At 35.0% G+C, this 14,327-nt stretch overlaps 1 protein-coding gene across 4 annotated transcripts in view; it reads left to right on the top strand.

Annotated features, from left to right (window-relative positions):
- RNF180 (ring finger protein 180) overlaps window positions 1–14,327 on the top strand; it is a 276,720-nt gene that overhangs the window by 206,000 nt on the left and 56,393 nt on the right. For all 4 annotated transcript variants that reach the window (XM_057742663.1, XM_057742670.1, XM_057742654.1 and 1 more), the window contains one exon: window positions 10,826–10,951. In XM_057742663.1, the coding sequence (XP_057598646.1) occupies window positions 10,826–10,951 (126 nt within the window). The remainder of the gene's footprint in view (window positions 1–10,825; window positions 10,952–14,327) is intronic.

The following is a 14,327-nucleotide window of genomic DNA, read 5'->3' as shown; positions in this document are numbered from 1 at the left end:
GGGAGGAATTGGGAGATTGGGATTGATACGTCTACACTATTGATACTATGTATAAAATAGATAACTAGTGAGAATATACTGTATAGCACAGGGAACTCTACTTAATGCACTGTGGTGACCTAAATGGGAAGGAAATCCCAAAAAAGAAGAGATATATGTATATGTATAGCTGATTCATTTTGCTGTACAGTAGAAACTAATACAACATTGTAAAGCAGCTATACTCCAATAAAAATTAATTTTAAAAGTTTTCTAACATTGTATCTTACAGTATTCTTTGGTAAAAGCTGAGGGATTATCAGAGTATACATTAGGGAAAGCAACATTGCTAGTAGCCAAAATAAAATGTCCTGGTTTTCCTATAAACATAGCTTTTAAATTATATAAGTAAGGCATTTCAATATAGGAAAATCAGAATATACAAATAAAACTATGAGTTCAAAATCCTCCATAGCCCTGCAATTTAAAGACCACATCTATTGAGTATTTTTCCAGAATATTTTATATCCATCTACTTAATCATTTTTTTCTTTGTAAAATCTTCATTTTGTACATAAGGCTTTTGACCTGCTTTTATTTTATTTTAAATTCTTGTGATTACATCATGATCTGCTTAAGCTATCTGCTGTTTAGTTTAGTTGTTTATTTATCATTCATTTATTTGCTGATATGTATGGATAAATATTTGCTCACATCTCCGAGTATTTCCTTGTAATGGATTTCCAGGAGTAGAATTGGTAGTTAAAGCCTATATGTGTTTTAAAGCGATGTATATGTCACAGAATTTTCCTCCAAAATCATTGCAAGCAGCAGTATACAAGGGTTTCTTATCTTGACACTCTGGACTATCCTCTTTTCCTTTTAAATCCCTTACTATGCCCTTTCCTGATTTTTCTTTTGGTCTGTTCATCATTTTTTTGTTTATTGCAAGAGGATTTTTTTTTGATTAATGTCAGCTTTTGTAATATGTGACAAACCACTTTTCCATTTTGTCGTATGTGTTTGAATTATGTTTATTATATTTTATGAATGTGCAGAACTTCTATATTTTATGTAGGCTTATGTAGCAACCTTTGCCTTTATTATTTGTAATTTCAAAATTAGGTATTAAAAGGCCTTATCTATTACACAATTATATAAATAGTCACTTTAACTATATTTACTTTTGGTTTTCATTTTGTCCTCATTTCCCTACTCTTAACTCCAATTCATTTATTATGGTACATGGTTTGGTTAAGAATATAGTACCTTTATTCCATGTCTGTAAGCATTTATCCCAGTAACATTTATTGAACAATCCATTTTTGCTATGCTGACCAAATTGCCTTTTTTTAGGTAATAGTAATCATTACTAAAAGGTATGTGTGTTTTTGGCAGCTGTTCTTTTCCATTCGTATTTCTGTCTTGTCCTATACCATTACTTCAGTCTTATAATTAATGATTCCAGCTTGTATGACACACTAGTGAATTAATCCTATGAGTCGTTTGGGGAGTAATTCACATTTTTAACTGATGTTGTTAAAATATTGAGTGATTGTTATTATGGCATATTGCCTTTCAATACATTTCTGTAGTATCCTTTCTAATGGTGCAGCACAATTCTTATTTATGCTTGTGTATTTTTGTTTTTGCAATTGTAAATGAGATTTTTTTCCTCTTCTGGCTTCAGCTACTTTTGTTGATATTTTGGGCAGGTCAGTTTCCAGTCTTAGACTATTCTGTTAACCTTACTGAACCCTAATAGTTGTTTATTAAGTGAATGAATTAATCATCTCAGCTACCTGATGTCACCATTCCAATTGTGGACAAACCAGGGGATAGTTATTATCAAAGGTTAAAGTAGGAAAGTTGTCATTTTCTAAAGGAACTGAAGATATTTGCCTGGTGAATATAAAGGGTTAGTTATAATTTTTTAGAGTAGTTCAATGTATACAGATATGATGTAATTTTTTCCAGATTTATTCCATAGAGTGTGCTTTAGCAAAATAATGTTTTTAAACCTTTACTATAACATTCACTATTTAATGTGATTTTGCTTAAATTAATTGTTAGATATGATCTTGATAAATTACTTGACACGGTAGAAGTTCAGAATTTGAAGTGGGAGAGGATATGTAGAAGACAGGGTAGAAGGCATTAATATCTATTTTTTAATGGAGGTCAAGATAATACTGTCAAAAATTAATAGAAAAACAAACAAGAAAAGTTAGTAGACACTGTTGGTCACTAATTCATATCCATTACATCTTTCTGCCTTCCTACCATAACCCTGAGTTTCATTCAAGTATTAACTCCCCCAGCATAGACTAGGTGCCTCCTGAATAGCTGACCCCATCTTTGGCTTTTTAGTAATCTGTTCCTTTTGCCAGTGATTGGTTCATGAATGGGCATGTGATTCAGTTCTGAGTGATGAGATAAAAAGAAAATTTGTCTTTACTCGTAAGACATGAGATGGAAAAGCTAGTTCCTTCCCCACTGGACATAAACAAGAAAGTGTGTAATTAGGGATAGTTACTGACAGCCATCTTAGGAGCAAGTGGGGAGCCAACTTAGTATGAAGCCTTTATTTTGGATAGTAAAACTAAGGAAAGAAATGAGCATGGGGTCTTGATGACATTGTTTAACCATTGAGTCAGCCAACTTTGAAGCCCACCCTCATTTTGAATTGTCTGTTACATGAAATATTAAATTTACTAATGAACTAGTAGTTTGAATAAATTTTCTATTAGTTTACACCAAGAGCATCCTAACTGATAAAAGCATGCTAATAACAAAGGTAGACAATAAAGAAACTAAAAATGATATGATTCACAAAAATTTGAGAGATGAGAAGTGAAGAAGATAGTGTAAAAGACCCAAATCCTCCTTGAAGGAAATCAATAGTATTTAAAGTTGGTAAATTAAAAAATAGTAAAGAGGGTTTATGGAATGGTAGTGTGAGAAGTTCAGTGGATCCTCATCCCAGCAAAACAAGCATTTAACTGATGAAGGTGATTTTTTTTTAATTTAAAGTCTATGGAAATTGTCCTAAGGACATATAGCCGATAGGAAAACATTTATTTTCTTAAAATCTACTAAAATCTACCACTATACTTGATAAGAACATTGAGAGCCTGCCACATTTAGATATTCATATGCAAAAGAATGAATTTGGAGCCTTACCTCACACTATGAACGTACATGCACACACACAAATTAACTTAAAATAGAACAAAGACCTAAATGTAAGAGATAAAAATATAAAACTCTTAAAAGAAAACATAGGTGTAAATATTTTTTGAAATTGGATTGGGCAATGATTTCTTAGCTATGACACCTAAAGTACAAACAGCCAAAGAAAAAATAGATAAATTAGACTTCATCAAAGTTAAAAACTTCTGTGCTTAAAAGGATATTACCAAGAAAGTGAAAAGATAACCACAGAATAAAAAAAAAATTGAAGTCACATATGCGACAAGGGTCTGGTATCTGGAATATATAAAGAACTGTTACAACTCAAGAATTAAAAGACAAATAACCCTATTTTAAAATGTACAAAGAATTTGAATAGACAGTTCCCCAAAGAAGATATAAAAATGGCCAATAAGCTAACAAAAAATGTTCAACATCGTTAGTCATTAGTTGCAAATCAAAATTATAATGATTTATCACTTCACATTCACTAGGATGGCTATAGTTAAAAAGATAGACAATAACAAGTGTTGACAAGGATATGGAAAAATTAGAACTCATATATTGCCAGTTGGAATATAAAATGGTAAGGTTACTTTGGGAAACAGCAGAGTAAGTTTTGCACGTGGAAGACTCTGCCTGCTTGTGAGATTGAGGATAGTTCTGGTGTGTCCCAAATTAACAGAGTTTTTTTGTCTGTGGAGATGAAAAAGACTCCAAGATGGGCAGGGCTGAGGAGGAAGACCTCTGGATAGGGGAGACCTTTCCCATTCATTGACTGACAGCCTCATTCTTTCAGACAAGGAACTTCCACATCAGCATCCCAAGAGTAGATCTGTTCAGGGCTACATGCTGCATAACAGGATTAGCAGGCCATATATATCAGCAGGCTGAAGAAGGGAAAAGGCTATGGCTTACAGGCATTAAATGGAGTGGGGGGTCATCCAGCTGAGCGGGGAGGAATCCCTCAGGCAAGGAGATGATGGTTTTGTTGTGAAGGAAGGCATCATATTTTCTTGAATTGACTTTATGACTGAAGCCTTCAAACCAAGCATGTCATTGCCCCTATCGTGGACTGACCCCCCCCCCCCCCCCGGCCATGGGCAGTCCTACTATAGACTCAGGGTTCATTGTTCAGGGATCCCAGCCCATGGTCATATGGAAGATATAAGGTTCTTGGGTATTGCATAGGGACCCACGGGGTCAGTGCAACTTAACTCACAACTGTGAATTCACTCACTGCTCTCAACCCACTCAGGAGCATCCAAACCTCAGCAAGGAGGATTTTTACCCTTATTACCACTATTTTCATCCATTCAACCTCTGTCTTCTTTTTGACCACCCATCCCATACCACTACTCTTGTGCCTTTATGTGGTGGAACTAGGTGTTGATAAGCAGAAGTGCTGGTGAACTCCAGTGGAAATGGAGAAGAAAATGGCTGTCTTCACCTTGTGTGTAGAAGTCCCTAACTAACTAAAGAAGTGACATTTAAGCTAATATAGGATTTTAAACATGAAGCAGGCTTATGATTTTTTTACCAGGGATATTTTGGCTGTCACAATAATAGGAGGATGCTACTGCCATCTGGTCAACAGGGGCAGAGATGACAGATATCCCGCAGTATTTGGGCCAATCCCACACAGTGAAGAATTATCCTATATTCTGTCTGACTTTTAGATGTCCTGCTAGGCTTTATCCAGGACATGCAGCTCATCCAAAAGAACATCACACTTCCTGTTTTTATCCACTGTGACGATCTGTAATTGGTCTTGGTCTGTTGTCCCTATTCCCATTAAGGACATTTCATACTTTCTCTTGTTCTATACCAAAAGTCTGGATTGTTAATTCTTATGCTAATAATGGTTTTGTTCTTGCATTCATCCATGCCTCAACTTTTTCATTTTCTTGTAAAGTTTCATCTTTCTGTACAAGTTCATCTTGTACAGAATAGTCACTGCTTCCAAAATAACTCATGGGTTTTTGGGGGTTTTTTTATAAATTTATTTAACTTATTTATTGGCTGTGTTAGGTCTTTGTAGCTGCACACGGGCTTTCTCTAGTTGCTGAGAACGGGGGCTACTCTTCATTGTGGTGCGCAGGTTCCTCATTGTGGTGGCTTTTATTGTTGCAGAGCACGGGCTCTAGGTGCGTGGGCTTCCATAGTTGTGGCACACAGGCTCAATAGTTGTGGCTCACAGGCTCTAGAGCACAGGCTCAACAGTTGTGGCACATGGGCTTAGTTGCTCCATGGCATGTGGGATCTTCCCAGAGCAGGACTTGAACCCATGTCCCCTGCAGTGGCAGGCAGGTTCTCAACCACTGTGCCACCTAGGAAGTCCCATGGTTTTTTTTTTAATTGAAGTATAGTTGATTTACAGTGTTGTGCCAATCTCTGCTGTACAGCAAAGTGACTCGGTTATACACATATAGACATTCTTTTTTTATATTCTTTTCCATTATGGTTTATCATAAGAGATTGGATATAGTTCCCTGTGCTATACAGTAGGACCTTGTTGTTTATCCATCCTGTATATAAAATAGTTTATATCTCCTAATCCCAAACTCCCAGTCCTTCCCTCCCCCACCCCCCTCCTCCTTGGCAAGGCAACCACAAGTCTGTTCTCTATGTCTGTGAGTCTTTTTCTGTTTGCAGATAGGCTCATTTGTACCATATTTTAGATTACACATATAAGTGATACCATAGGAAAATCAGGTTAAAATTTATATTCAGTGGATACATAGATAAATACTCATCAGTATTGAATGAGATATTCCTGGTTGGCCTCTCTTTCCCAACACTCAGAGTTCCTCTTGATCCCTAAATCACATAGGACATGCAGTTATTAGGAAACCTTGCAGCTGCCCTGGCGTGAGAGCCTGCCAAGTGTGAAGCATTGGTTCTGAGACTTATCTTACTGGTATTTCTTTGAGTCAAAGTAGTCATATTCTGTTAAATGCAAGCTGTAATAGCAGACTCAAGTTTTCTCTAACTGGTATTGTTCCTCTTATAGATGAACCTTTCTGAGTGCTCACATGGATACAAAATGAGTTTCACTAGAGGAGTTAGGGTCCCTTGCAAGTGAGACTTTCTTGCCCCTCTTGCAGAAGTGCAAATTAAGCATTGCCCTTGAAACCCTGAAGACAGTTTTAAGATAGTTTATAGATTTTCATTGATATACAGTGAAGTGCACTCAAATGTCAATATATTAGCCCTTCTCTGTTCCTGTGTATGGGAAGGATATCAGATCACCTTGAAACAGCATCCTAACTCAATTTCACTCCTGCTGCTGTAAAACAATACAAAGAAAACTATCTTATATTGTATACCCTTGAAAAATTACTATTTTTCAACATATTAAATATATAAACATATACATCAACATATTAAAGAAGAAGAGTGTGATGAGACTAATCTAAAAAGTTCTAAAGGTCATCTCACAAGAGGTAACTACACTAAAAGCTATGTTTAAAAATGAGGGTTAAGCATCTGCTGGTAGAGATTGTTTTGTTAGAAATCTCCCCCCACCTTTTCTTTTTAACAAATGCCCACTGATTGGGACTCTGATTTCCAGTCTTGTCTATTCCTTGCAAATGTCATTTATTGTACATTAATCTCCTGGAACCAAATAATGCCTGTGAACAAGCATGTCCAGTGTCTGTTGAAATGAAGGAAAGTTGGATTTCCACTTAAAATCAGGGCTCATCCTATGCATATAATTCAAAACTCTTGGAGAAGCAGTCTTTTTTTTAAACATTTATCGTAACATGCTACAAATTTCTTTTTGTCAAATCATCTTTTTGCAAGTTGCATCTTTGTGAAAAATGAACCTATGATGTATCAAACAGCATAGGACTCAGAAGGGAATTGTGGAAAAAAAGCTTTCATAATAATGAGATGTAATTTTAAGTAGGTAAACAGGCCTTTAATAATCTAAATGAGATGGCTGGACACATATATCCTAGCCTTTAAAATTAAAACATAATACCAGTGGTTCCATGTAAATGACTGTGCCCTGTATTTATAATAATACTCTTATTATATTCCCCTCCTTAGTAGGACGTTAAGGCCTGAATTAACCCTATCGTGGCACTTACTTCGTAACTTAATGGTTACCTATTTGCTAGATAGGATTTAATGCAGGTACTCATGCCTGTTTCACAGTTTTAACTCTTATACCTAACAGAATGCTTAAAATTATTACTAACAAGTATTTTCTTAATTGTAATTAGTTGTTTAAATATAAAATTGCCCATATTTAAGCATAAAGCAGAAATCAAAGTTACACCATCCTGTTGGTACTGCCTGTAGTTCAAAATTGTGCTGTGTATGCGGTTGTCCTTATTTTATTGTTTATGATACAATACAGTGTCACGAAGTCTAAAGAAGTCAAGTCAAGGAGACAAGCTTTTATCTTGATACTTATTATTTCTATGATAGTGTCACACAAAGATGCTGCTTTTTCTACTGACGCTGCCACCACATTTAACTAAATGTGCCATTTGAATAGACTTTAGAATCTTTCCAGGATATTCAGGGTTTTGTCTTTTTCTGTTTTATTCAATGATGTGAAATATTGATTACATCCAATACATTATAATATATTGTAATAAGAAGCCTCTACTTCCTAACAGGTAGGGTTGGCAAAGGAGAAGATAAAGGTAGTTTTTATCACCTTTTACTCCAAGCTCTACGCCTTGGTCAACCTTCAGATTTTTCTTAGTGCTTCTTCCAAATAATTCCAAGAAAGGTAATACTGAATATTTTATTTGTTGCAAAATCCTGCAATTCCAAGTTCAAATGCCACTAGAATGAAGCAACAGAATTCTGTATAAAGAACAACATCCTTGGGTAAGGTTTGTACAGTTTATAGCAGAGTGAGATAAGGTTTAACCCATTTAAATAAATTCAGGTTATTTTAGAACAAAAAAGGATTTAAGGTCATTTCATCCAGTGGTTATCAAATCTGACTGTGCATCAGAATCACCCAAGGAGCCTGTAGGAAGCACAGACTCCTAGGTCACATCCACAGCAGTTCTGCTTCAGTAATATCTGGGCAAGGTGTTAGAATTTGTCTCTTTAACAAGTATCCTCAGCAATTTTGATGCATAGTCAGGCTCCAGACGGTATTTTGGAATCACTGATCTAGTACAATGCCCAGCAGACAAGAATTACATTTAATTCATTTCTACATTTCTAGCTAGACCAGAAAAGTGTCAGGTACATAGCCGTTGCAAAATAAATGTTTGCCGGAGATAGGGCAGAAAGCAAGTACAAAGAAAAGTTCAACAGCTTATGGAAGGTGCCACAGTTAAGAAGCATTAGAACCCAGTTCTCACTCGGCCCAGCAAATGGAGGGACAAGGGCTTCTGGATCCTCTCTTCTCCAAAGCCTTTCAGATCAAGTGTAATAAATAAAATCTTCCAATATCTCATAAGATTATGTTATGGACACGTATTTATGTTAACAAAATGCTGTAGGTACATCTCCCATCTCATTTTGCACATTTTAATAATTTCTCTGATCATAATAAAGTGATTCTTAAATATTATAAATACTTTTATGAACCTTTCCTTCTTTGGTGCAGTAATCACGTAGGTTTGTTATATAGGTTAAAAGTGCATTGAGTAATAAGTTCCGCAAAGCTAGAAAACAAAAATATCACAGTTATCATCATTATTTTTGCCTCTCTCAAATACCCTCTAAGACAAGTTTGATTTGTGACCAGCTCTCAAAACTGCACTTATTGGACGACTCTTACGAGAATGTCTTTTTGATCTGGTTTACTGGATTCAATTACATTTCCAAATAAGTTTTCATTTTAAGAGAGGGCAGTGCAGTGGCATCCTCTGGTTATTGCATCAACATTTTAGAGCCTGGCTACAAGCTCTCCAGAGAAGGAGGAGGTAGAGGGAGAGGAGGAAGAGAAAGGAGGGGAATAAGAATTCTTGAGTTGCAAACTCTTCACCTTTGTTTATATTATCTCCCACATGAAATCATTTACCCACCACACTGGTCTTACTTTTAAAGGTATTTAGGAAGTTGTGAGTCAGTTTACCCAAGAGTTAACTGTTAACACAATACCACTTATCTCATAGGACTTTTTTTTATTTATAAAGCTCTTTATTGGAATATAATTGCTTTACACTGTTGTGCCAGTTTTTGAGGTACTCCAAAGTGAGTCAGCTGTATTTATACATATATCCCCATATCCCCTCATAGGATTTTTAATTTCTCAGAAAATATCCTGAATTACAGTCATCACTGCTTAAGGATAAGCCCTGCAAGAATTGTTACTGTAAGTGAATGTGTTATAAGGCATTTGATAAACTTCTTCCATTCTCTTCATCAGTATGAATGACACTGGTGAGTCCTTTTAACCAGAAAGTAGTGCTATGACCATCTTGTACTAAGGGGCTGTTAACAGGCAGTGGGCAAAGTGAACTTTGATAAAACAGCTGTGTACTGCTGCAGAAAGCACTGTGAGAATATCCAATCTGAAATGATTTAACTATTAAACACATAAAGGATAAAACAGTCACTAGCCCCTAACAACCTCCAACATACACAATGAAAATAATTTTTCTTTATCTTATGTGCTTGAATTACTAGCCTTTGGGGAAGGGACTTAAAGGGAGTTGCAGTGTTAATACTTAACCTCCCTTGCTTTGAGTGGTCTATTTTTTACATTGTTTCTTTTGTTGTTAAGTGAAAACTTTGAGAATGTACTTTCCCTGTGAATTACTTAGGTAAGAATCAATCCAAGGGAGTAGTTGGGAAAAACAGAGAAAATCTGATGTAACTGGTTTTAGCAGAAGCTCAAAGCCTGAAGGATTGGAAACTGAGAAGATAGTACAGGAATAATTGTGGGATGAAAGTAAGAGGGCACCATTAATGGAAAGGCTAGTTTACTTCTTAGTTAGTAAGCAGCTCTACACTGGCCTCCCTGAGAAGAACCTCTCCATCGAACAGCTCAACTCCGGTCATGCCTTGCTTTCCCTGGCTCATATCTAGAGATTCTTATTTAAAGTGAATGTCGTCATATATGTTCTTTGATTGGTGTTTGTTTACTTCAGATGAATGTTTTCCTTTTCTCTTTAATTCATTAACAAGTTTCCGAAAGGTTAAGAGTTGATTCTATATTTTTAAAACTTATATCAGCAGCATTAGCCTCTAAGTGGTCAACCCATCACATGTGGAATGAAAGAGAGACTATGAAGTAAAAAGTTCTAAGGATTATTACTTTTCATTATCACGCCTGCGCCATGATTACACTCTAGTTATTGTGTTGCTACATCATAACACATTTCCCATCCTTTTCTGGTCTACCTGTTTATTTCCATCTTTTAGACTGCAGTCTTCTTGAGGGCAGGGGCTGTATCTCCTTCGACACTGTGTCCTCTATATCTGGTGTAGTATCTGACATAGAGCTGCTCAGTAGGTGTATGTTCTATGTATAGGCATATCAAAGTGGCATCAAATTTGGAGGAGTTATGTTTTCTTGGGTTAAAAAAAAAGTTGACTCTACTTTTGTCTTCATTGTCTTAAAGATATCTGAATTATTATGAAAATACTACAAAAACCATTTTTCAGGTTCTTGCCGTTTTACTCAAATCAGTGTTTAAAAATGCTATTTTCTTTTGCTTTACTCTAGAACTGAACAAAGCCACAAAAACGTTCTTTACTAAAGAATACTTTAAAAGAAAACAAAGCTTTCAGAAATCCAGCTCTGCAAAGTGGCCTCTACCAAGCCGCAAAAAAGCATTCCATCTTTTTGGAGGTAAGGAAGCTAATGCAAAAAGAAAAAAAAAGGAAGAAAAGAAAATAAATCTGGCAACATTGTCCAGGTTCTTTCTGCCTTAGATATGTTAGTAGAAAAATATTTCTGCACTGCTCAATTTTAAGTAAGGATTTTGCTAAGTATCTTCTTACTGAAAGCTACAGGTGTATATGTGAAAAAATGGAGACTACACAAAGAGCAAAATCTGAGAAAAACTCGATTAAATTTGCTTTGTCATCAATAATGTTTAATACATAGATAAGGCCCTTCATCTCAAAAAATTTGACAAAAGCTGTATTTGACAAAAGCATTGGTATTCCTGATAAAGATTTTGAACAACTCATTATCATAATTTAAGTTCATTCCATTTCATCAGTTCTAATCTCAGTTTCATTTTAATAAATTATTTCATTTTTTACTGAGGTATAGTTGATTTACAATGTCATGTTAGTTTCAGGTGTACAGCACAGCAGTTCAGCTATATATATATATGTATATATGTATTCTTTTTCAAAATCTTTTCCCTTATAGATCATTATAGTTCCCTATGCTATACAGTAGGCCCTTGTTGGTAATCTATATTATAGATAGTAGTGTGTGTATGTTAATCCCAGACTAATTTATCCTTTCACTGGCCCTTACCCCTTTAGTAACTATAAGTTTGTTTTCTGTGTTGTGAGTCTATTTCTGTTTTGTTAATAAGTTCACTTGTATCTTTTTTTTTAAGATTCCACATATAAGTGATATCATGAAATTTGTCTTTGTCTTACTTCACTTACTATGATAATCTCTAGGTCCATCCATGTTGTTGCAGATGACATTATTTCATTCTTTTTTATGGCTGAGTAATATTCCATCACACACACACACACACACACACACACACACACACACACACACCCCACATCTTTATCCATTCATCTGTCAATAGACATTTAGGTTGTTTTCATGTCTTGGCTAATGTAAATAGTGCTGCTATGAACATAGGGGTGCATGTATCTTTTCAAATTAGAGTTTGCTCCAGATATATGCCCAAGAGCAGGATTAAAGGATCATATGGTAACTCTATTTTAAGTTTTTTAAGGAACCTCCATACTATTCTCTATAGTGGCTGTACCAATTTACATTCCCACCAACAGTGTAGGAGGGTTTCTTTTTCTCCACACCCTCTCCAGCTTTTATTACTTGTAGACTTTTTGATGTGAGGTGATACCTCATTGTAGTTTTGATTTGCATTTCTCTAATAATTAGCCATGTTGAACATTTTTTATGTGCCTGTTGGCCATCTGTATGTCTTCTTTGTAGAAATGTCTTTTTAGGTCTTCTGCCTATTTTTTGATTGGGTTTGTTTTTTTGATATTGAGCTGTATGAACTGTTTGTATAGTTTGGATATTAATCCCTTGTTGGTCACATCATTTGAAAATATTTTCTCCCATTCTTTAGGTTGCATTTTTGTTTTGTTTATGGTCTTTTTTGCTGTGCAAAAGCTTTTGAGTTTAATTAGGTCTTATTTGTTTATTTTTGCTTTTATTTCCATTACTCTAGGAGATGGGTCCAAAAAAATATTGCTGTGATTTATGTCAGGGAATATTCTGCCTATGTTTTCCTCTAGGACTTTTATAGTATCCAGTCTTATATTTAGGTGTTTAATCCGTTTTGAGTTTATTTTTGTGTATGTTGTTAGGGAATGTTCTGATTTCATTCTTTTACACGTAGCTGTCCAGTTTTCCCAACACAACTTATTGAAGAGATTGTCTTTTCTCCATTGTGTGTTCCTGCCCCCTTTGTCATAGATTAATTGACCATAAGTAGGTGGGTTTATTTTGGGGCTTTCTATCCTGTTCCACTGATCTATATTTGTGTATTTTGCCAGTACCATACTATTTTGATTACCGTAGCTTTGTAGTATAGGCTAAAGTCAGGGAGTCTGATTCCTCCACCTCTGCTTTTTTCTCAGGATTGCTTTGGCTCTTAATGTATTGTTGGAGTCAGTTTGCTAGTATTTTGTTGAGGATTTTTGCATCTATGTTCACAGTGATATTGATCTGTAATTTTCTTTTTTTGTGGTATCTTTGGTTTTGGTATCAGGGTGATGGTGGCTTCATAGAATGAGTTTGGAAGTGTTTCACTTTCATACCATTTTATTTTCATATTTTACAAGTTGTCCCACAAGTTTAGGACAAGTTGAATGTGTCAGTGCTTTAGTGCAGAGTGTCTCATACTTGTACAACAGACAAGAAATACCAATTTCTGAGTTCATGCCTAACTAAATGTGTGACCTCAGGGATGTGATAGAAACCTCTTCTTTTGTTTCTGTTTCTAATCTGTAACATGGTAATAATTATATATACCTAATTAATACAGTTATAAGGATCAAATTAGCTGATGTGAAAGCACATTCTAAATTATAACTAATTGTACTATATAGATATAAGGAATTATCAATAAGGGCAAGGCAATCTCTAATACCTTTTTCACCATTGAGAATTTATTATGTGTAATGATGATCATACAATATAAACATAAAATATAATTTTGTCTTTTATAAAACCATGGTCTGTCAGAGCATGGACAACTCTGCTGTTTTAGTATTTACCTTTGTGATGTTTCTTGGGGTCTGGTTGGAGAAGCTCAGATATGGGGAACTCTGATCTTCAGGGAACAAGAGAAGACCAACAAGATTGGTACAGCAATAATATAAACCGAAAGGAGGTAAAAACAAAGCCTGTATAGTTGAGGCAAAAGATAAATTGAATTACAAAATCCTCAAGGTTTCAAGAAAGTAGTTTAAGGACAAATAAAACTTTATACAGTAGTTTGAATGAAGAAAGTTAAAGACCTTTTATAAGCACATACTATTTTATAAAGTGGTAAGTAACTGTAGAAACCTATTGTCCCTAGATTTGGTATAGATACATTTTAAAATATATTACATTTAGCCCAAAATAAAATATGAAATTAAATATAAGAAAATCAGTCTTACTTAAAGGATTTCATATCAAAGAAGAGAAAATTTATTATATGAATTATGTGCTTTAAAAGATTCCTTTGTATCCTACCTTCTACCCTATATCCAAATTTTAAAAAGAATGAAGCACCTTTCTGATAACCCCTCAATTTCCTTTGTCTATTTGTATTCTGGAGTAATGAAGCTATAAATTAAACATTTGCTTCTTTGTGATTTCATCTTATTTGTCCTCCCCATAGAAATTCCACAGAACTTAACTTTTTATAACTTTTTATGGAGGAGGTTCAAAGTAGCTTTATTACACAACCCAGCTTAAGAAATGTATTACTCTCAAGAACTCAGCTCTACTAAGCAAGAGCTGACCTGTTAGACTCAGCCAAAACTAAAAGAGTTAATTAAGCCTTTAA

This window comes from Hippopotamus amphibius, chromosome 1 (assembly GCF_030028045.1).
Source record: "Hippopotamus amphibius kiboko isolate mHipAmp2 chromosome 1, mHipAmp2.hap2, whole genome shotgun sequence".
NCBI classification, from domain to species: Eukaryota; Metazoa; Chordata; class Mammalia; order Artiodactyla; family Hippopotamidae; genus Hippopotamus; species Hippopotamus amphibius.
The sequence above is the reverse complement of the archived record's forward strand: the minus strand, read 5'-3'. Positions and strand labels throughout refer to the sequence as shown.